This window comes from Prenolepis imparis, unplaced genomic scaffold (assembly GCF_030444845.1).
Source record: "Prenolepis imparis isolate NDT839.2.m4 unplaced genomic scaffold, iyPreImpa1.0 SCAF_5, whole genome shotgun sequence".
Classification (NCBI taxonomy): Eukaryota; Metazoa; Arthropoda; class Insecta; order Hymenoptera; family Formicidae; genus Prenolepis; species Prenolepis imparis.
In genome coordinates, this window is record NW_028141163.1 from 15,645,627 (window position 1) to 15,671,752 (window position 26,126).

General features: G+C 32.3%; 1 protein-coding gene across 4 annotated transcripts in view; it reads right to left on the reverse strand.

Moving 5' to 3' along the window:
- Positions 1 to 26,126, reverse strand: part of Nachra3 (nicotinic acetylcholine receptor alpha3 subunit) — a 75,059-nt gene that overhangs the window by 8,624 nt on the left and 40,309 nt on the right. For all 4 annotated transcript variants that reach the window (XM_083038946.1, XM_083038942.1, XM_083038945.1 and 1 more), the window contains 3 exons: positions 4,978 to 5,095; positions 1,691 to 1,830; positions 1,259 to 1,303 (listed from right to left, as the gene is read on the reverse strand). In XM_083038946.1, the coding sequence (XP_082895072.1) occupies positions 1,259 to 1,303; positions 1,691 to 1,830; positions 4,978 to 5,029 (237 nt within the window). In that variant the 5' untranslated portion in view covers positions 5,030 to 5,095. The remainder of the gene's footprint in view (positions 1 to 1,258; positions 1,304 to 1,690; positions 1,831 to 4,977; positions 5,096 to 26,126) is intronic.

The following is a 26,126-nucleotide window of genomic DNA, read 5'->3' on the forward strand; positions in this document are numbered from 1 at the left end:
AAGTCGCCCACAGATACGGGATCGTGAGAACTCCCGTAACAGCTTGTAAAGTTTAATTTTGACTCGGATCAAAGGATTATCCCGTCCGTTTCATCGATATAATCAAACTGCGCAACTCTAAGTATCATTATTTTTTATTAATACTGTTATTTTTTTGTTTTTTAATTTATGGATTTATTTATCTTTCTATGATCATCGAACAAAATCTCGATGAGATGAACACGAGCCATCGAGGACTCGAAATAAAGTCAGGATAAATCGAAATTTGTAATAAAATTGGTACGTTTCAATTTCAGCATGAATTTCAATTTATTCGAACTTTATTTCTATTACCAATCTCGTTATTCATCCTATTTTATTTTTTCTGATTGTTTTTCAACTGTAGAATATAATAATTAAAAAATCTCGATATCTGACAAGTATCCGACAAGAGATATATGGCAAGGAAAAAATGTACTAGAAAAATGATGTATATGCACATATAAACGAAATTAAAGTAACTCTCGCAATGTATACTAAAATTCCAAAATACAATTCCGTGTAATTTATCTCGGAATATTGCAATTAAAAATATTAGTAGTATAGTATTTTTCGTTTAGGTCTTCTTTGAGTTCATAACAAGATCTTCAAATTTATCAGGTGACGGCTTGTAATCGTGTTACAAGGTACATATACATATCTATCCTTTAATGACCCGATTCTCCGTCGTGAGTCGCGTATTTATTACACGAATCTATTTCGCTCGATATATGGAAAAACGGTCGCGCACACATGACGAATCTATCTATCTTACGTAATCCAGCATTTGAAAGTGGGTTGCACGGTTCACCGGAGTTATTTTCTGGCTTTTCGGACGGAAGCTTCTGTCCGATCTTCGTCCATATACGCATACGAAAATCCGCGCGCGTTAAAAGTGTCATCGACAGGGGCCGTAGCGGATATTTATTTTCCACCTGGACGAAGCACGGCCACCGTCGGTGGAATTTTCAACGGACTTCGAAGTTATCGTTATGTGATCGAAAATTGTTACATTATTATTTCGAGAGTTATTCACATGATTGCTTTTGAGATTTTTTTATGAAAAATTGAAAATGTATTGAAATCAAATGCATCGATATTCAGTAATTGCTATATTTTTTCACAATATAAATTTTGTGTTATTTAATATTTAAAAAAAAATGTATTTAACAATATTTAATAATCCTCGATATTTTCATTTATCGCGTAATTCTTATTATATGATTGCAAAATATCTTACCTGTTCGACCCAGAGGTTCGTCGTCATGATTTGATTCTTCAAATTCTGTAAGAGAATAATTTTGTGAAAATACATCGCTGCTGCTCTGAAAATGTATTACAACGTTTCGTTACAAACCGCTGTATCTCATGCATATCCAAAATAATTAAAAAATATATTACGCGCGGTATATATGTATACGCGTCAACGGCATCTGTCATACTATAATATAATAATATTAATTATATTATAAAGTACGAAAATGCAGCTAAAAATTCTTTTTGTCTTCAAACAACAGTGTTAATAATATTTTGAAATATATTTTATATATATTGATATATATAAAATATAAATATCTATATTTAAAATTCTTTCTCGAAATCTCTGTAATTCCTACTTGGTTTTCTTTGTATTTTTTTACGAACAACATTGCGAGAATATATCATCGCTTACCACATCGATGAGCTGCGAAAGCTTGAGTTTTATTTTAACGGTGAGGGCGTCTGTGACGTTGACCACTGGACGAACCAGCTTGTTGTAATTCGACAAGAGGTCGTCGTATAATCGCTTCGCGTCTGGATTTCCTGAGCATCCTGAAAATACAGAAAAAAATATGCCCCAATCCTACATTTAACAAAACATGTTAATATTTTAAACTCGATCGTTAAAAAAAAAGTTCCTTACACTAAAATAACTCAATAGTAAAAAAAAAACTCTGGATCTCAAATATAATATCAAAGTTATGTTTATAAAAATATTACAGTAACATATATATATATTACAGTAACACAATATTACAGTAACATATATATTACTATAATAATTATATTATTCAAAAATGTTATTTATTTTTATCTCAAACACAATTTTTAAGTCAATTTCTAAAATACATATTTATAAGAGAAAAAAGATGTATTATATATTTTTATTATATTTTTAATTGTTATCTCTCAAAGTTTCTTTTTTCGGTTGGTTTTGGTGCGAAGTTTAGGGCTAATATCGCGTTGGACGAATAAATAAACGAAGCGAAAATACGGCTCCGAAGGGAGGCGAAGAGAGGAAAAGCGGGAAATATTTTATACCCGAGAGCAGATATCAAAGGAAGAGAGACAGCCGTGGATGGTTTATCCACGTAACAGGACAGCTCGGTAATACCGCTTCGTAGTTTTCCCATTATCCGCGCTCATGTGAGAGTGCCGTGTGGATTCCGCTTTGCGCATATTTAACCCTTTGCCGTACGGCAGTACATAAAGTATTGCCGTCATTATAAACACCAACACACTAAGCCAAGAGCTACGAACTGGATATAACGCGCTACCGTTCGAATTGTTCTCCATTCATTTGCAATTTCAAGGTAAAATATTAACCTTCTGGATTTTCGCACAAATTGTTCGCATTAATCTTAAAATGCACACAAAAGTACGATTTGAAAAGAGTATTTTACTCTTGCGTTTAACATTTAATTACCTATCTTCTCCTGCTCATTTCCTTTCGTTTGCTTTGCTTGAAAAAATAGAGAGAAATTGAGAGAGCAAAAATAACTGAACATTGTAAAATTCAATATAGATGTCAATCTTCAATCTGTATTCGACGATTATATCGGAAACACAAGCGCTGCTAAGATTAAACGAAATAAAAATGCAATATATCTCGCTAAAACAGTTTCGCCATGTTTTTGTGCTACCTTACATTATTGATTTATTTTTTATTTCGATACGTAAACTATACAACGAATTATAATTTATTTATATCATCCCCCTACCCCGTCAACTAAGAAACTTTCACTCTTCAACGATGAATCGATATAGAAGCGCCAAAAACATTTGTTTATTCAACGAGACGTGGATATCGATATTTCGTCATTATGATAGAGTCGCCGATAGATTCGAGGCTCGCCATTATATTATTTATTATGCTCGCGTGTCACTTTATCGCCTTTTTACGAGCTCTACCTCGTAACGCGTGCACGATGCAACGTCGCCAGAGTGATTTTAATTTTGAAACCAAGCCATGGAACGCCGCAGGCTCTTCCGGCTCGTCGTACGTCGGACGGTAGTCGAGAAACTGGATTCAAGACAAGCTGGAAAACTTCTAACCCCGTGAGACGAAGAGTTGAAGTCGCCCGTAAGAATATCGATATAGTGATGTCCCGAGAATTCTCTCCGAAGATATTTCGAGTTTATTCCGTTTTTAATACAAATAAAATGTATAAATAAAATATATACAATTCCCTGAAATAACAATTTCCAAATGCTAATATTAGCGATACGCTAAAACTAATATATATATATTAAAAATTTCTGTAATGTTTAATTTAAAAAGACATTTCGATAGACCTTTATATCGTAATGTTCTTTTTGTACCGATTTTGATATTTAAATTTTGCGAGAAATCTTTAATGAACGATGGAAAAAACATTTCTGATTTATACATTTATACAATTATTTGATACATTTTCGATTAAATATATTTTAATGATATATACGTATGTTTTATCTTGAATATTTTATGGTCAAAATTTTAATCGCAAAAATTGAGGATGCTTCAATAATCAAGTATAAACAAACTTGTCTATAATTTATATAATTAATAATATTTATTTAAGCAATAAGTTAATTAATATTACGCGTATGATACCATGAAACGCGAACACTGATTGTTCAAACAGGATTTTACTTAAAGGTCTTTTTTCGGTAATCGCATCATTTGCTGAGGTCAATTGTACTTGCGCGCATTTTTCCCCGATAAGAACTAACATGTTACGGCCGTTTGGCAAATGTACTTTACAGCACAGTGCAATTTCGTATAAATGCGGGAAAGAAAAATGCTCAAAAATGCGATCGTAAAGACGAACGACGTGGTCCATATGTACGGTCCATACTCACGATATAGTGTTACGCATCTCCGCAGGCATATGCATGGATAATATATGCGAACGCATGTAACGACGCGTGCGTTCGTGGATTATGGCGACATTCGAGCTCGCAAATACACCCTCAGGACAAGGGAAAACGCTTTACGAGCCTCAACTAACGGATTTCACGTCTTTATTCACGATGTCCATGTCATTATTTGCGCATGCACGCGAGAGTAATATTCGCCCATGTCTATATGTATGCGCTTCACATGGTATGCGTATTTCTCCCGCGAAATGGAGAGAAAAATATTTGATAAAGGATGCTTTTGTTTACCAGAAATAAGAAGAAAAATGAAATTGACGACCTAAATTGACGAATTATACGATATCTATATCCAAACACACATTTGCTATATACTATATTCATTTATTAAACATTTTTTCAAACAAATATGGTATAATTAAAAGAACGCATTCTCTATATACTTTAATATAAAATATCTTGTAATAAAATAAAGACAAAAGATAAAAAGACAAGAAAATTTTCCAATTTTTTAAAAATTAAAATTATAACTAATTAATTATGATTTGAAGTTCGACGTTTATAAATTTATTCTAAATGAATTATAAATTAATATAAGTAGAATTCAAAATGACTAGTTCATTACATTGAAAATAATTGAATTAAAAATATCTATAAATCTATATTATGTAATTCATAATTTGGAAAGGAGATGAGTATATTATGATTATGTTACGTGAAAGATGTAGATTTTTTCGGTGCAATTAATATCGGGAAAGATATGATGAAATTTTTAGACAATTAATATCAGTGGATTAATATAGATCAAAGACATGCGATTTCTAGATTGATTATACGTACCTGATATGAGCACCAACACTATCCACATGATCCCCACCAGGCTCTTCATCATGTCATTGTGTCACGTCCACCTCATTTCTTCTCGCCTTCGTGCGCTCCAGACCCCTCAGTTTTTGCACTGTAATAAAAAAAAAAAGATGATAGACCGATCGTATAAAAACCCAGATGGTCTTTCGGTTTTTTCGTTCTAGCTCTAGCTTATAATTTTCACATTATAATAAACTCTTGTAAGAAAAAATATCGTTTTGAAAAATGTGTAAATATATTATATTATAATAATATATATTAGTATATACACTAGCGGATCCTGACGTCGATAATGGGGGGGGGGGTTGCAAAATTATTTTATTTAATATTTTTGGTTTCATGATTAGCTTTTATTTCAGGATCAACGACGTCGATAGCTCTTTAATGTTTGTTTTTCTTTATTTATATTTTTTAAACAAATTCAGCAAAAATGTTTCTTTTAATTTGCAAGGAGAGGGGGGGGATTACCCCCCCCCCAGGATCCGCCAATATATATATATATATATATATATATATTATATAGATATAAAGAATTTCTCGCTTAATTATTTTCATGCAACGAAATTATCTCATCATTTCGTCCTATGTCTGACTCAATCTATACTGAACTCCTTCAATGCGTAATGAGTATAATTTACAATGTATCTTATACATACATATTGTATATATTATATAGATATAAAGAATTTCGCCTAATTATTTTCGTGCAACGAAATTATCTCATCATTTCGTCGTATGTCTGACTTAATCTATACTTAACTCCTTGAATGCGTAATATAATTTCCAGTGTATCTTATACTTTTATATATATATATATATATATATATATATATATATATATATGTATATTATATATAGATATAAAGAATTTCGCTTAATTATTTTCATGCAACGAACTTATCTCATCATTTCGTCATATGTCTGACTTAATCTATACTTAGTTCCTTGAATGCGTAATGAGTATAATTTACAGTGTATCTTATACTTTTATATATATATAATATATATACATATAAAATATATATATATAAAATATATATATATATATATATATAAAAGTATAAGATATACTGGAAATTATTCTCATTACGCATTCAAGGAGTTAAGTATAGATTAAGTCAGACATAGGATGAAATGATGAGATAATTTCATGCACGAAAATAATTAGGCGAAATTCTTTATATATATATATATAATATATACAATATGTATGTACAAGATACACTGTACATTATACTCATTACGCATTCAAGGAGTTAAGTTTAGATTAAGTCAGACATAGGACGAAATGATGAGATAATTTCATTGCACGAAAATAATTAGGCGAAATTCTTTATATCTATATAATATATATTATATCTATACAATATATATTATATAGATATAAAGAATTTCGCCTAATTATTTTCGTGCAATGAAATTATCTCATCATTTCGTCCTATGTCTGACTTAATCTATAACTCCTTGAATGCGTAATGAGTATAATTTACAGTGTATCTTATACTTATATATATACACTAGCGGATCCTGACGTCGATAGCTCTTTAATGTTTGTTTTTCTTTATTTATATTTTTTAAACAAATTCAGCAAAACTGTTTCTTTTAATTTGCAAGAGGGGGGTTTACCCCCCCCCCCAGGATCCGCCAGTGTTAGTATACATATATATGCATAAACATATCTGTGTTTATATATTTATGTTCGTACAATATCTTTTTTTCGTTTCTCGGTGGAAGCAGCTAATAATTGTTATGTTGCAACAAAAATTGGGAATCCGCAATTTCGATTAACAAGAGTATTGAAATTTAAATGAGTCTAATTATTCCTGGCCGTGCGCAAAGTGGAATTTGTCATTTATTACAATATCGCAACGCCGGTCGAAGATAATGAATGTGTAAAGTACAGACTATGGATAACGTTGGTTCGGGAATGTGCAGGTAATTATAGGGTCATCGCGAAAACTTATAATCATTTTCGTGCAAAGTATTCAATTAAACATGCGATAAACTACGGCATTCGCTTACAGGCAAAAATGCGATGATAATTCTGCAACAAAATTCGAATATTGTTAAAAAATTTAGATGTAATCGCGATTGATTTTCAGAGTCGAATACTGGAACCTATTTCAGATAATTCATAACTCGAATTCCGATATAACAACGTTAATAATAATGTTATATTAATTTTTTTTGTATCAATATCTCCAATTGTCAAAATAAAATTGGTGATTTTTAACAGCGATCGATCTGTATATTCGAAGCAATCATTGCCGATCTAAACTCTTTCGTAGCTACGCTCCACCGCGATCGCAACAACGGCACATAATTTTCTGTGTTTGCTCTTTGTGCGAAATAGATATTTGATTCATGGTTTTTACGAGCGGGCCTGAGTTTTACGTGCCGTTATCGGTGCCAATTTTCGCGCCAGGAAATTTATGGCAGTCATAAGAATCGCATTACGCGATGTCGAACTCCTTCTGCATTTTGATATTTTTGCAGGTGGTACGTAAGGATAGACGCCAATTATTACTGCAATTCTGACATTTTTGAATTTTCTGAATTCTAATAATTCTCCTCTCGCAAATATTCTAATCTTTCGATGCAAACCAATGGTGCAATCGTGGTCACGAATCTTTTAAATTATCTCCGCTTTTTTTCAGATCAATTTTCCGACATTTCTCAGAGTCAGAGCTTTCTATTATAATACGATATTATGTATGTATATACATATAATATGCACTGAGAGAATTTTCTCTTAGAATTTACCCTGAAAATCATGGTAATCGTGGGACATTATGGAAAAAATTTTATGAGAACTTCTCTGATTAATATTTATCACAATAAAAATAATAATATCTATCACAATAAAATATAAAACATGTTTGATTAATTTTACTGAACTGCATAGTAAAATTAATCAAATATATTTTATATTTTATTGTAAACATATATTTTATACCTGTATTAATAAAATCTTCGTCTTTCAAATGTCAAGCACACTTTTGTATGCTACACAATGTAATTAGTCTCGCTACAGTATAAGAATTCAGAGTTATTGTATTCTTTAGCCGATAATGTCTCCCCTAACTTGCGGAAAAGATCATGACAGAATGTCGCACTGAATCAGAATAAAAGGAGAATGGCGATACAAGTGTCGCCGTCCTGTCGCGCACATGACACGGACCAGCTGAGTTGCTGCCCGATCCTGCTCTACAGTACTTTTTTCGTTTATCCGCTTATATAACACGCGCGTTGCAGTAATGTCGCTCGTGTACATCCCCTATCCAGCAAGTGGATCTGGCCGAAGTAAAACCGACTCGTGTACTTTAAATTGCAAAAAAATCACGCGCGGACAATGTTGTTTATTGGCGAAAAGCGAATCTCCCTTTTATATCTCTTTCTCTATCTGTTTTTTCCTCTTATTTATCTATTGTATTTATCTACCTTCCCGCAGGAAGCATGCGCATTGCACCGTTTTATTCTTACTGGCACACATACACGTATTTTTCTCTCTTTACCCTTATATTCTGTTCTACTCGTTACATCGCGATCGTTTTGTCACTCGCGAATGGTTGCATGAGCATTTCGTGACCCGTTTATCGTGAATTCTATGGAAAGAATGGAAAACAAAAATCCTCGAAGAAACGGTGCAACATAGAGATTACGAAATAATTTGTGAGTAAATTTCGGAGTATTTTTCATCGAACGTATTAACGTAATTAGCCGTGATAAGAGCGATTCTGTTTTTACACGATTATATACACATATTGCGACATATCCTACAATTTATTTCATTATTAAATATTTTTTATAATTGGTCGAAAAAATAAAATTTATAAAATCATATTTCTATTATATAAGATTTATTTAAGGACGATACTTTACGAGAATAATTTGGGAAAATTGTTAAATATCAATGTGCTCTCAACCATCTCTTTGACAGATCAAATGATATGTATAGGTCGAGAGAGGGAGAGTTTTGGAAATCAGGAAATCCATACGTTTGGCAATCGTTCGCAAATCGCGGGGAAACGGGCGTTTCTGGTAGAGAGATAGATGATGGGCCGGGTGTACGGCGGCCGTGTGAGTGGCAGGCACTTATTATTATCGGTTATCCGGTTCCGCGAGTGCCAATATTCTGTTATGCGCAACCCCGTGCGTCAGTCTAGCGCGACCGGACTGGCTGGCCGGCAACACATCTCGCCACCCGGTCGCCTCTTGTCCGTTCTGCATCCATTATTCGCGCGGCAGTCAACTAGCCAACCGATCGGGGTTGCATTTTTCCACTTCCAAAAACCCGATATTGTTCGGTGATATCGCTGTAGAGTCGCATACAATAAAATTTCAGCATATTGTATACGGACTATACAAGAGACCTAGTATAAAACTCGCACTATTCTTTCTGTATTTTTTCGCCGATTCTTCGAGCCAATTTTTATCTTTTGGTGAAAATGTCGAAGAAGAGAAAAATTACTATTTGTCATCAATTTTTCAAATTTCACAAATTGAAAATTTGTTGAAAAAAATATTATTTAAAATTAAATGAAAAATTTCGTATTTCTTTAAAGATTGTCTTTTAAAGTTCTTCGTTATAAATTGTTTATTATTGATTCTTAGATATTTTTGTTGAGGAAAATCGGTTTCAAAAACTGACCAACAAATCCGCGTGTAAAAAGTGCCTCGATAGAACTGCGACAACATGCATGTATACATATATGTATATATACACAGATAGATTTTACAATAGATAACAGAAACTTCGCTGCGATGTATGACGAAATGAAAACTCGACAGGCTATTAATCGATGCGCAATCGAACTCGATCTACGTGTAAAATCTGAAAAGCTTTCAATGAAAACAATATAACAGTCGGATCTTCATCAACGGTCGTATATTGCATGGTCGATGAATGCATCAACGTTTGTTTTATTTAAATTATTCTCTTTTTGTGATAGCTTCATTTATTGATCATGAATATATTTGCTGTTAAAAACATGAAATGTTATAAAATTTTCATTAAAAAATAATTTCTTTGAAATTTGATTACAAAAAATACTATCTTGTATCGTTATTCAACTTTTTGAGATAATCTGTGCAAAAAAAAATATAATATTGATCGGCGAGAGAGAGATGTTGCAAAGTATATTTCTTCAAACTAAAATTTATGTACAAGATAAACGAAAGAGAATTATCGAACAAGTATACGAGAGATAGGCTTGATTAATAAGTAAAATTTAATGGCGAGCACGTATTCGGATTATTGTCGCGTTTCGCTCCAGAATCGTTTAGGAAACTTCACGTTCTCTTCGTTCCCATCCGAAAGTTATTTCTGCAACGTGGCTTGGGATCGATAAACCCCGAATCCGTCCGTCGCTCTGTTCATGCCTGGCATTTTCGCGAGCTTAAGAGGTGGATAATTATCTCCGCTACGTACGAGCAAGAAGCTCTTTAAACGGCTTTTCCAGGATCCGCTTTCTTTCATCGCTGCCGCATGTCATCAACAAAACTGGCTAGTAAATGAGCTTTCTCATTAACCATTGTATATGTACGGAGAGTGAATAAAATGTACGCCGCACATACACAAAAAGTATTAAATTAGAAATATATAACAATAGTTTTCTGATATTTGAGAGTATTTTTAGGAATATTTCAGCAAGCATCAAAAAGTGACGCATATTAAAATTAAATTTACCAGAAATGTATCGAGGTATTAGTTTTTCCAATTTTAAGTCAACGAAAATAAAATAACAGTTTTTCGTAAGTATATCGACTTATTGAATTATAACATATGTCATCTGAATTCTCTGTTTATCCTACGCATCTGAGCATCTTCTTAAGAAAAAACTTATCATTTTTTAATTTATCGTCAAATCTTAAATGACATAATTCTTGATGAATCTGTTTAACCGAAAATTATATAAATATAACGCGCGATAATAAATCTTAGTACTTTATTAAGGAACAGTATCTTGAATCTTCGCAATTTGACTTCTGCTGATTAACAGAGCATTATGGTGAACTATACTTTTTGTCTTTAAATAATATAGTATAAGGGCTCTAATTATATATATATCAATTATATTATCAACAATTAAAACCGCGCACAAAGTATATATATATATATATATATATATATATATATATATATAAATGCGCTATTATGATAAATACAGAGAACATACTTCTTAAAAGGTGAAATATTAAAACGATCCAACTGGCTAAGATGATCCTTATTAATTCGACATAAAACAATAAAGACTACGTTTCGACCTTTGGTTCAGGTCCTTTTCAAGTCTAAAATTAAATAAATTAATGATACAAAAATATGAAAAATAACGGACGAAAATATTAATTATATAATTTTGTAATTTTTTAGAAATTTTTTTAGAAAATAGCGCAAACCTCAATTATATTTTAACAAGCATACCTTAATTAAGAACAATTAAGGTATGCTTGTTAAAATATAATTGAGGTTTGCGCTATTTTCTAAAAAAATTTCTAAAAAATTACAAAATTATATAATTAATATTTTCGTCCGTTATTTTTCATATTTTTGTATCATTAATTTATTTAATTTTAGACTTGAAAAGGACCTGAACCAAAGGTCGAAACGTAGTCTTTATTGTTTTATGTCGAATTAATAAGGATCATCTTAGCCAGTTGGGTCGTTTTAATATTTCACCTCTTAATTTGTCTTCACTGGCGACACGAAATACTTTTAATATACTTCTTAAAGTTTACATCAAACTTAAGAGTACTTGCGATGTATTTTTGACAAATTTGACAAATCAAATTTCGCTCAGATAAATGATCATAAAATATTTTCTTAATGTATATGTAACGATATTTCTTAATGTATGTATCCACTGAATACGTTAAATCTTATCTTTTACCGAATAATTTCATGCATATTATATCAATTTAAAAAAAATTGTATATTAATAATGTGCGTTATTAAAACATTATAATAAATGCAAGTTTTTAAATAAATACATGCGCATTTCAAGATCTCTGGCTTGGAATTCAGACAACCAGAGAAAGATAAAAAAAACCTCGGAAAAATCTGAAAATTCTCTCGCATAAATTAATCTGAGTATTGGAGCGGTTGTACTTACTCGATTCTCGTGTATAAAAATCACGCTCGCGGGAATTATCGGACGTTTTGACAGGCTGGAATTTTACAAACTATCCTTACGCGTCACAGGTAATGTAAAACACGCTCTCCTTCTCCCCGCGATCCTGAGGGAGAGAGGTATAAATTCACATGAGACCGCGTATGCAATCCTCGGACCGTTTTACAAATAGTCTAATAAAACGTATGTCGAAAACGGACCGGTCGAACGTAGAGCCAAGAGAATTGATAATTAATCTGCCTGTCGCGGTCGCCAGCGAAACTCCCGCGGTGCGATCGATCGAAATTGCAAAAACGTATATAATGACACGGACGAGTAAAGCGAGGGTCTCGCTGCGTTGTACATCGATTTTTAATAAAAACACAGCGCATATCATAAAGGAATTACGATCCAGAGTATAAACGAGCAGCCTCTTTCACGAGGCCGATCGCTTCGCAAAAACTTTGCCCGCCTGCGGAGTATCCTATATTTTTCTTGCCCGAATTATATAGGCGCACAGAGACGAAGCATTAGCGACAAAGTGATCAATGCACCTCGAATAACAAATGCAAGTACCTCTATAAATAACGTAATGACATTATAACGATCGTCTGTGGAAAAAGCACGCGTTGATGTTTAACTTAATAACGATCGATGCTAAGAGTTCAACGGAGAAATGCCAGTTAAATGAAATAATTCTCATTCTTGAGTATGTTTATTCAATGTACATAATAATTTTGATATATAAATGATCGTACTGATGATTAATAAACGCCGATTCTTTCACTCGATATTGAGGCCAGCGTGTTTTCATAAAAGTCGTTGTCATTGATTTTTTCGAAAATGATTCGTCACCTTATTATTCCCAATAGAGATTCATTCATTGAGGGGAAGACGATTTATTACATGACGCTGAGGCTTATCTATCAATGTCTCGCGATAAAAAGAGGCAATCGCCGATGGTCAAATCGAACTCAAACGTTCAATTAGTTCGAACGTTGTGGAGAATTCTAACTTTACGAATAAAGCGTCATGTCGTGTTTCGCGAAATATGCGAAATATTCGCGTTAAATTATTCTCCTATATAATTAACTTTAATCGAATCTTCGATTTTACTTGATTGCCGTTGGCGATTGGTTAATACAAAGTACAATTTTAAGAGTACACGCTCGGATACTTTTCAAGAAGATAACGATCGTCCCCTCAGGCGCGATGTAACTTCGCTAAATGATCGATATTTCGCTGCGGTAATTGAACCTGTCCCGGGAATAATGAAAGAACGTGTTCTGAGGCAATTTATTCGCTGTGAATGAAAAATTCAACGCCGTGGATTGTCGCATGGATATGCATATTATAAATGCGTCCTCGAAAAAGGGCGATTGACCTGAGTCAACCGATGCTGAATTTGTCTGAAACAACGTGTGAATACCTAGTTTACGGAGCAATATCCTCCTTATTTGCTTTTTTAGCAAGATCTTGATTAAACTTTTAAAAAAGTTCCGACGTTAAAGAAGAGAATATAATACCTGTAACGAAATAAGAGCTATGTGAACCTAACACCCGACTTTTTAAAAATTAATTTTTTAAAACGAAAAATGATAGCATTTCGTTTGTAGTTGTTTGTATAGTAACAATAATTTTGTTTGTAGTTTTATCAATTAATAAATAAAAAAAATTTGTTAAATGACTCGCACCCGACATTTAGATATCGCAAATCCGCTTGCGCAGTCTTCTTTAGAATTGTTTGTAGTTGTTTGTAGTGATTTTGCTTTCGTTTGTAGTTTAGCGGTTCAAAAGGTTATAACTTTTGAACCGCTAAACTACAAACGAAAGGAAAATCACTACAAACAACTACAAATGATTCTAAAGAAGACTGCGCAAGCGGATTTGAAAAATCTTAAAAATTAACAAATTTACCTCTTGGACGAATAAACAATTGTTTATAACTTTTGAACCGCTCAACTACAAACGAAAGGAAAATCACTACAAACAACTACAAATGATTCTAAAGAAGACTGCGCAAGCGGATTTGAAAAATCTTAAAAATTAACAAATTTACCTCTTGGACGAATAAACAATTGTTTATAACTTTTGAACCGCTCAACTACAAACGAAAGGAAAATCACTACAAACAACTACAAATGATTCTAAAGAAGACTGCGCAAGCGGATTTGAAAAATCTTAAAAATTAACAAATTTACCTCTTGGACGAATAAACAATTGTTTATAACTTTTGAACCGCTCAACTACAAACGAAAAGAAAATCACTACAAACAACTACAAACAATTCTAAAGAAGACTGCGCAAGCGGATTTGCGATATCACAATGTCGGGTGCGAGTCATTAAAAAAATTTTTTTATTTATTAATTGATAAAACTACAAACGAAATGCTATCATTTTCCGTTTAAAAAAATTAATTTTTAAAAAGTCGAGTGCTAGGTTCACATAGCTCGTCGTGTGCGAATAATATTTTATTACTTTTTTCAATAGAATTTATTATTTAAATATTTGTAAATAAAATTTAAAAAAATTGTTGTAAGAAATAATAACATTATTAATGCTATTATCGCGATATTTGTCGAAATTATTCGAACGAGGAATAAAAGCGTGCAGGAATGAAAAGAGTTCGGACGCGTTACTATTGTCGCTTATATCGGACGGATAATCACTGAAATCGGCTGACCAGTGCTACTTTCTATCCCTGATTAATTGCCAGACTCGGAAAAAATCACTTTCTCATTATTATTGTATATTATATATGCGTATAATATGACTCATTTGAGCGAGATTTGTTAAATAATTTTGTCGAAACGCTCATATAGACATGATGTCATATGATATAAAACTTTTTAGGGATAGAAAGTAACACTGGTCAGCCGATTTCAGTGATTATCCGTCCGATATAAGCGACAATAGTAACGCGTCCGAACTCTTTTCATCCTTGCACGCTTTTATTCCTCGTTCGAATAATTTTGACAAATATCGCGATAATAGCATTAATAATGTTATCATTCCTTACAATTTTTTTTAAATTTCATTTACAAATATTTAAATAATAAATTCTATTGATAAAGTAATAAAATATTATTCGCACACGACGAGCTATGTGAACCTAGCACCCGATTTTTTAAAAATTAATTTTTTAAAACGGAAAATGATAGCATTTCGTTTGTAGTTGTTTGTAGTAACAATAATTTTGTTTGTAGTTTTATTAATAAATAAAAAAAATTTTTTAAATGACTCGCACCCGAATTTGAGATATCGCAAATCCGCTTGCGCAGTCTTCTTTAGAATCGTTTGTAATTGTTTGTGGCGATTTTCCTCTCGTTTGTAGTTGAGCGGTTCAAAAGTTATAAACAATCGGGTGCTAGGTTCACATAGCTCGAAATAAGTTATTATTTGACAGATTTTTACTCGAATTCAACTCACGATCAAAATTGATGATTATTATAAGTAGCAAATAAATTATATATGTGTAAAAATCATTAGAGAAAAATAATAAATAAATAAATTCTATAAATACTAATTATAAAAAAAATTATATTAATTCTTACAAGTAATAAAATATATGCTTATAATTCAATCTTTTATTTTTCTATAAGAACTTGATATACATATCTTTATATTATCTGACTTAATGTCTTTCTCAAGAGATAAGGAAAACGAAATATATGTTGAACGTTGAAATTTCATATTTAGATTACGACGATATTGCGTATGTAGATAATTACTAACATCCCAGCGGGAAAACGGATGCTGGTGAAATTCCTGGCATTCGCAATGTCTCGCGGGATGTCTTTAATATTGTATCATCCCAGGAACTTCCGCCGACATAGTGAAAGATATTTTCCGAAAGTTTCGATCTAATATATTTCCCTCTATATAATACCTACCTAATGAACTATGTGTATATTAAATAATTGAACAGTTACCTCAATTACGCGACACAAGATAGTAATTAACATAATTATTCTAACCAAATTATTCTTCATTTAGAATTTATAAATTAAATTGTTTATTAAAATTAAATTATCATCATTTGAAATTAAACATTCATGTTTCTTGTAAATTTGTTCTAATGTAAATTTTAGCATACTAGCATTTAAGTTAGGAGGAGCATAAGCTTTACAAAATTAAGTTTTATTAATTAAACATGCCTTTGTGGTACTTTAATCCGCTCAATATGCTACGTAATGTGTAACACATTAGATCAACGAACTTGTCGTGGTCGCCGGAAGGCGGAAATTCCTAAGCGATGCCGTCTACTAGATACGTCTTACTTCTCATCGAACAATCCCAGAAATGCTTCACAGCATTCCAGAAATTCCAAGAAGAGTGAGAGAAACGGAGAATGGTACTTGCGAGACTCGTTAAAGTGGAAAGCTACTAAAAGATGTAGCAACCAAACATAACATAACATAATAACATATTTAAGTTTAATACAAGAAAATTTGATAAAGGAACAAAAAACTTTAACATAGAATCGAACTCAGCAACGTTTAAAATAAATTATTTTTACGTGAGAACAAATAAAATAATTTCAAGTATAAAGCACGCGCGCAAAACACATCTACACATCAAATGCTATTTACTTACTTTGTGCATATGACGAGAGGCTGAATAGAATTTAAAATTTCGTATTTATATTGCATTATTAACCTAAAAGCTAAATATTTTATTACACCCGCATCACGATTAATAGCGTTTATGTTTAGACAAAAAGTTTAATGCAACAGGTGGGACATAATAATGCTTTGCGGATATATTTTATACCTTCAATAATACAATACATATGTATAATCCTCGCGTAATTGCTCTTCCAAGTGATTTTTTTATCTTTTCTTATTTACTTAATCGATTTCTAACTATTAGAATTGTTATTGATTTTCTTGTGTAAAAAATATCGATAAAAATTCATGAATTTTAAATACGGATCCGCATCGATAAAAATTCATGAATTTTAAATACGGATGAAATTTGGGATATTGATTAAACGGAGGGATGATAGATTATTGCAAATCCCGTTATCGGCCAAAGTGATTATTATGCAATCGTGTAATTTGAATAACAATTCCGACGCTGCAAATACAAAACGACTGACAAGCGGATTTCGCGATATAGGCACATAGAGAGGGGGGTCTCTTATTCTCACGGATAATCGAATATCGGTCCGGAGATTCGGGACGCGCGCGCACCAATGGACGAGATGGTAAAAGACGTCGGAGATTCTGTGGGAATCTTGGCATGCAGCACAGAGCCCCTATCTCCGTGCAATCGGTATCACTCGCAAAATCAATTCGGCTGCACTTCGGCTCATGGAAAATGAAATATCCGTGCGCGACGCGTATCTTTTCGATCCGCATGTCTTCGCGCACGTTGAAACTTTCATTGGTCTTTATATATCTATATATGGAGAATTCAATGAAGCTGAATTCGCGCTTATTCGTCCGCGTACAATGACATATATAAGAGATATGAAAGTAATAGATTGCCATCTTGTGCGCTGGAAATGTATAGAACGCGGAAAGAAATAAAAAATAATTAAACATTAAGAATTTAAATAATTATTCATATATATATGCAAAAAAATGTCATAAAATAAACGTTGAATTTATTAATATATTGAATTAAATTTTATTATAATAAAATATGATTTTTTTAGTACAATATAAATATAGTCCAGAAATTGTAATATTAAAATATATTTATCTTACACTTCCTTTAGATTTTTTCTTATGGAATTTTATATTTCGCGAAACATTTAATTTTCACTTGGTCTAGTGATACTACTTTCTTCTAGAATTTGTACGATGTGATATGGTCTGAAAATTCCAACGTATTGATATTTACGGTGTAACATAACAATCGCTTATATATTGCACTTTGCACTATACACGCAGCTATACTAACGGGAACATATTCAAAAGATGCATGTTCGTCTAACACGCATAATGCGTCGATCGATGCACGTCAATGCATCACTCATATATGTATGCGTTCAACGACATAGAAACTTATTCAACCGCAACGACAGCGATAAAACAATCGTGTATCGATAAAAGAAATCGAAAATGTTACGCGAAATAAACGAAAGATATTCGACATTTTTCTGCTATTATTTTTATTGGCCACGATATGTGTGTGCGTTTATGTTTGCAGTTTATAATATTGCACTTTAGAAAAGAGAACAATGTTACAGTTTGAAAGAATTCGTGTAAGAAAACTGTAATAAATAAAAAAAATTCATTTTAATTTGAAATATAGATTTTTAATTTGTTATTTCATCGAGTGAATTTAACATGAAATATAATCTTGTTTGTTAACTCTTAACTTATAAAGTTACAGTGACCACACCCACTTTATATGCAGTATATGAAGAACATGTTGAGTATAATAGAATATAAAGTGTTCTTTTTTTAAATTAAATTTGATAAAATAAAATAAAACTTATTCTTCAAATAAAATTAATATTTATATTTTATAATTTGAAGATTTTAATGTAATAAAAAATATAACGATGCTGTAATGATACATGTACACTGAGAGAATTTTCTCTTAAAATTTACCCTGAAAATCGTAGGACAATGTGATATGGAAAGAATTTTATGAGAATTTCTCTGATTATATTTATCACAATAAAAATAATAATATTTATCACAATAAAATATGTGTAATTAATTTTACTAAACTGTATAGTAAAATTAATCAAACATTTTCAAACATATTTTATATTTTATTGTGATAGATATTATTTTATTGTGATAAATATTAATGAGAGAGATTTTCATAAAATTCTTTCCATACCATATTGTTCCACAATTACCATGATTTTCAGGGTAAATTCTAAAAGAAAATTCTCTCTGTGTACATATATAACTAATTCATCTGGACATATTAAACCCGATTAAGGATAAATCATCATTTTATAAGGATTATTTTATAAGTTTGCACGTTGTAATTTTGCGTCCAAAGACTTCTGTACAGCAATAGAATGTTTTTATAGACTTTATAGAAAAGTACAGAAAGGAAGTGCAAGAAGAAAAGAGACAAGCTCTTACTGGTTAAGAAATCCGGCTTTTCTATTCCGGCTTAAACGATTTTCCTTTCGGAGAAACGTTTCCTTGGTCCGGCGACTAATGAAGACGGACTGCGACGATTGAGGGTTAATAAAATCAAGATATGGTGCAAGAGAAACGGAAGAAGCGCATTGCCGAGTACATATAATAGAAAACAAAACGTGGACGTTCGTAATCGTTCGATCGAGGCTGTAAAAGGGCCAAGAGGTGAAGGAACAGGCGGCATAGGGTAGGTATAGGGTTGGTCGTAGAAGGGGGAGGAGATGGAGAAAAAGGTAAGGCGGGAGAGAGGTCGTCTCACAAGTAGGTCGCATCTCACGGCTCGATATCGTCGAATCGCTCTCTTTTGTGTCCTCCGTTAAATTGGGTTACGGGAGTGCTGTCTCTTCTCGGAAAAAAAGTGCCCTTGGTGTCCATGATTGCAAAGGAGACACCCTTATAATCATTGGGCGTCATCCGCGTAGGATGACTGATGACATCTCGAATTACCAACGGAACTCTCTCTCTTTCTCTAACATCGTGACACGTTGGGAAATCGCATATCTCATTTTAACAAAACAAGTATATTTCGAAAAGTCTATTGTTGAGAGATAGAAAGTTATCGAACGCAATTGGATCTGTAATATTTACAATTAAGGTATACTTTTATATATATTGTACAGTTTCTTAGTATAAATTTAACTCGTCAAAATATCAAATTAAATTAAATAAAATGTTATTTAAAAAAATTTTTTTTATTTATTTCATAGTTATAAAATAAGATTCTTGATAGATTAAAGTTTTCCAAACTTTTATGTTCTAAACTTATATTCTCAGTGTTAAAGAAGTGTTTTCTTAAAGTTCCTAGAAAATTTTCTTAAATATATGTAAATAAAAATGCAAGACACATCAAACTAACTTATATTCTAATTACGTCTGTGTATTTAATTGCAACAAAATTTTCTCAGATCTTTATGGAAGTTTTGCGAAATTATTTGCGTCGGGGAAATATTGTAGTAAATTCTTCTCGATGTATAATAATAGATATCTCGATATTAATAAATAGATGTGTAATAATTTTAAAGCGTGCAAGATGCGGCCGTGAATCGATGCAAAGAGAGAGAGAGAGAGAGCAAATAATTTTCCTCAAACTTGAGACTTGCCTGCGAGTGCAATCCTGACGGACGCAGAGCAACAATGCCGGAGAATCTATGGCACTCGAAACTGCCGGCTGCCACGTCGGAAGATTTGCTCTGCATTTGCGACGATCTGGCGATTCTCGACGGCGCGTTGCGATATGCATTCATCTGGCAAGGGTATGTAGTTAGAAGGATTGAATAACGAAGAAGCGCGAGCCTGACTTCGCATACGAGATGTAGCGTTTTAAGCCTATGTAAACGTGTAACCTTCGATTATATTAATTTTGCATGTAAAACCCAGGTAAAATAAAATGCATAGAAATAACTTGATGTATTTTCCATTGTTAGAAAATATTTTTTTAGCGGAGTATTGAGGAAAGAAAGTGAAGATTATTGCTAAAGAAATACACGACACGTGTGCGCATTTGATTGAAGATGCAAAGTGAAGAAAGTATATATCCTCTTCATCTTAAAAGAATCTTTCGAGAAAAAGGAAGATCAAAGGAATTCTTGTTTGAATTGTTCTAAAAGCATGTCACGCCGAGGGTGTTGAATGAATATAAATCGCCAGATGAGAGAAACATGCAAGGAAAAACGATAAAATGCCGGAAGCCGACAACTTGAAGTTTCCAAACCACGATGGTGCTTACGTCGAACGTCATTTAGAGTTGTAGTTTCTCTCACGCAAATAGAAGTTTGGTACTTTTACTAGAAGCTCTGATACTCGACAGCTGCACGTAAGCGGAATGAAAACGAAAAGGAAAGAGAAGATTAAAGAAAAGAATCTCTTTCTTTCGGATCTGCCGAAACTATGCCTACAATGCGTTTCAATTCTTTGTCTTCGGACCATCGTGCAATATTTCAAAATTAAGTTTTAGTAGACCGTACCTTTATAAAAGATGAATCGAACAAAATCTTTAATATTCATGCATTACTAATCTTTAATGTATCATTCGCTATATAAAGTTATATAAAAAAATTTTTATTCTTCTATAGATATAATTATATTATATAATTTCTATAAACAAATTTCTAAACTTGTTTATATGCAAATGTTTATATGTAAATATTGAAAAAATCGTAGTGTGTTCCTTCTTATAATTTTATAAATTCCTTTGCAAATATTTTACATTTATTAATGCTCATAAATATTTTTGCGTTAATGTGTATTTTTTATTGTCATAGCAGACCATAAAATGATCATATCTTAGATCTTTGGGCTTTCTTGCCGGAACTTACTTTACTTTGCGATCGCCAAATCGTCGAATCGATCAATCGATTCAATCATATATCGCAATAATGATATATGTATATACGCGTTATAAAATTCCTACCGGGATAATTCGTGCCTCGAAATTGGTCGCTTCGCTTCTCGGCGGCCGACCGCGAGACTCGAAGCGACTCGCATTCGATCGATAGGTCGTTGCATTCCGTGTGCAGGCGTTCGTTTCGCGGCCGATGCAATTGCGCATACACAAGCGTCCTAATCGGCAGTTCGTGCAGCTCGATTCTCGGCCACGAATGATTGCACGAAATCAAGGCACGGGACTAATTTACACGGGCGACTTCAGTACGCGCGATAATCCGACAACTCAAAGCAGAGCCCGACAATCCCCTTAATAATAATTAAATGCCACTCTCGTAATCGATCGGATTATTTTCAACGATTGCCGGTGAAATTCGTATTAAATGCCAGCCTGTTTTTGCTAAAATATCGGTATTGCGTGAAGAAAAAGCATTAAAGCATTGCTAAGAGAAAAAAAAAAACGATTCCAACCCCCATCGAAGAAGCTGCTCCTGAAATATCTCTCGGTAAATTCGAGGGGTGTTTCTCTTTATATTATATCTTCTATATGATACACAAATGTAAGATATAAATATGTTTTATATTTACTATAATATACTTTAATAATATTTTTTATATTTACTTTCAGAAGAAGCATATTTTATCTATCTCTTATTTACTTCAATAGCACTAAATAATTAAAATGTATTATATTATTTTAATTTAATGCAGGTATGAGAATCACTTATTTATGCCTTATTAGAAAAGTCAAATAAATATATTTGACGATTACTACTTTTATGTAATACACATATAAGTATATAATATATTAAACATAAGAAAACACACACACACACACCACACACACCAATTCCATGGGGATCACTTCATTCCTCTATTTTCAACCCGCATCGCATACCATGACGTCCAACTGTTCAATTGAAAATCCCAATATGTCGACCCTCATCGACACTACCGACGTATTCTAAGGCTTCCCTTTGTCATGCCGGTGTGTTCTAGAATTCGAAGGACCCCCGCGCATGCACACGCATACCTTTGTGATCCAATAAGATAGACGGATTAATGGAAAAGATTCAACGCTTAAACCACCGTTTCAGATTAAAAAGACAAAAATTAAGATTTTTTCTATTGTATTTTGTTGAATTCTGTAACATTTCTCGATTATAGTATAATGTTAAATTAATTTATCGATTTTGTCGAAAAATTTTGATGCCTTAATATCGCGCTTTTTCATCGCGAATAATTTGTATATAAAAAGTGCCTCTTATTTATAATAAAATTAGAGAACGAGAACTATACGAATCTTCTCGAGTTTACTTCATACAACTCTTAAACGTTACTCCACTGTAAAGTCCTTTGTAAAGTTTGCAATAAATGGAGAATGAAAGCTCTAATTTTGTCTAGAAACAATCCCTTGCGCATCCTGTGAACATCGCACAATCCGCTTAGGAATATATCCGACGGAAATTTATTTTAGCGCGTCGGCATTAACAGGCGCATCCTACGTGCAACAGGTGATTACATGCGTTCGGCAAATATCGTCCAATTAAACGTCACCGTATACCACTGACTCTCGACACGATGACAATTTTGATTACGCATTGTGATTTTAAACGTTTCCGATAAGCAAAAATAATACGCGAAATAATCGAAAGCTTCTTGATGCAGAAAAGTATACTTGATGCAGAATCAATCGCAATATAAAATATCAATATTAAAATATTATTTTTCTCTTCTCTACTCTTATTTATAATTTTATCATAAAAAAAATAAAAATATAAAATAATAATATAGAATGACGTACCAGAATATAACAATTGTATTAGATAATTAAAATAATATAATTTATAAACTGTATTAGTTTTTCTTTGAATTTCGTACACGTACGAGAGAAGTTTTAATTCAAGGATTCAATTAACGCTGAAATACTAATTTAACGAGGGGAAAAGGGATTACGGTTGTTCGAATTTATAATGATTTCCAAGGCAATTTGGATTGTGTGCATCGACAGTAATTTAATCCAATTTTCATAGATTCGTGTTCTCTTGAAAATATATTTGATGCGCATATATATAGAAAGAGAGAGAGACTATTGCTCAGTAAATTTGATCTGCAATCTTACATTTAACTTTTAGATTTTAATTTAAAGTCCAACCTAGATTTAAATACTATTCGAATGGCATTTATAAAAGTCATGCAGAACGGTTCAATCGAAAAATGCTGTATTAACAAAACGAAATTGAAATAGCTCCCGCTAGTGAATCAATGAAACTTTCATGATGCCTACTAATTCGCAATCATATAACTTTCACATTATGGTGACAGTACGAATTTTTGATATTACTGGTTTCACCAGAATTACAAATAGCTGAAGCCGTAAAATGCAAAATAACACGAGTCCATTTTTTTATACTAAAACATATTATTTCAATCAAGAATATTAATATGCAAGAATAACATTATTCATATTTAAAAGCGAATATTTCGACAATATATTAAAAGGATCAAATTTATAATAAATCAATTTTATCAATGTAAAATTAGTTTTTTTAGCCAATAAATGCTATAAACTTAATGCAACATTTTTTTTCACAAAATGGGCTAGTGCTCTCGTTATAAGATGCTGAAAATGCGAACAGCCTCGCGTTTAATCCTCTTTGAAGCTATAAGTATATAAACGCTGCCATCAGTCGACCTTGCACAGAATGTAAGGTATGAGTGGGAATCACGCGTGCCCGAGCTGTTGAGGTAAGCATGAAGGGAAGTATTTCTTAATTAGTAACAGCGTCTCTCGAACGAGGCTATCTCGAGGTGTCTTGAGGTGAGTTGAGCCGCTCCCTCGGAGCCGTGCCCCTCACGGCTCGCTCGTAGATCACAATTTGCCCTAAGTGCCTTAAGTTCTACGTCGACGTCGGCGTCGATAAATGATCGTAAACGGCTCTTGATATAAGCCAGTACCACGGTGCAAATTGACGGGAAGCTCAAGAGCCTATTGTATGTACATATATAGTAAAATAATGCGCGGCCATATAATAATAGGCTTAATACTGAGAAAGTGATGTATTCAAAGTCTAAAATATTTTTCATTATAATTCAAACCTGCATTATTATATACACTGAGAGAATTTTCTCTTAGAATTTACCCTGAAAATCATGGTAATCGTGGGACAATATGGTATATGGAAAGAATTTTATGACAATTTCTTTAATATTTTTATCACAATAAAAATAATAATATCTATTACAATAAAATATAAAATATGTTTGATTAATTTTACTATCCAGTTTAGTCCAGAGAAATTCTCATAAAATTCTTTCTATACCATACTGTCCCACGATTACAATGATTTTCAGGGCAAATTCTATAAGAGAAAATTCTTTCTGTGTATATATAATCTGTATCAAGGTAAAGAATTTTAACGAAATCTTTGAGTTGGAAATCTATTGCTTAATTTATAACAATTATTCTGACAATTCTTATATTCTCTCTCATATTCACGTTCCTGAAAGAGATATAATTATTTTCTTTTTTTATCAAAACATTTTGACACATATAATGTAGAGAGATTAATCGAAAATATATAACAAATGTTATATACTATACATATACATAAAAGTAATTGGAGCGATTAGATCAGTGGCGCGGCTAGAATTTCTGAGCCTCTATGTAAAGCTCTTCTCGGTGAAAGTCTGTCTTTATTTTTATTAAAGTCAAAGGTTCCCAATCTCGCATTCCTAAATACTTTCATTATTTGGATCACGCAAGAGTACGCGGACAAAAATATTTTCATGAATACTATTTCATCCGGTTCTCTCGCTCTCGACACAGCTTCTACCACGAATGTTTGCATTCGTTGCATTTTAATGTCACCGTGAATCTCAACATAAACGACGAGATTGAGGCCGCCGATATCGACCGCAATTTTTACTCGGATGTAAATACTGTATATTTAGATCTATGAGAATTTGCAGCGTGGAAATATATCGGCCGATTACGTATGCATTATACAAAATATCTTGATAAGCTTAAAGCAACAATCTTTTCTTAGCAAAATTTTATATATGAAAGACTATTCTACTTTTTTTTAATAATAAAAAAAACGGTATGATTCTCTCGGAATGTTCAATTTGCGATGAACTATTTGATAATAGACACATTTAACAAATAGTTATATCTTTTCTAGGAACGTGAATATGAGAGAGAATATAAGAATTTTCAGAATAATTGTTATAAATTAAGCAATAATTTCCAACTCAAAGATTTCGCTAAAATTCTTTACCTTGATACAGATTACCTATATATAATAATGCGAATTTGAATTATAATGAAAAATTCGTAATAATATTCCTCGTTAAAAAGATCTTCCTTTTAAAAAAATATAAGGATATGCTTATTTTTTTTCGATTGTTCTACAAGTACGGGAAAATGAATTTTATGCAAGTTATCGCGTTTCCATTGTCACGAATAAACATAGAGATTTGTTTCGCGTGTCTACAGTATCGAAATTGAAA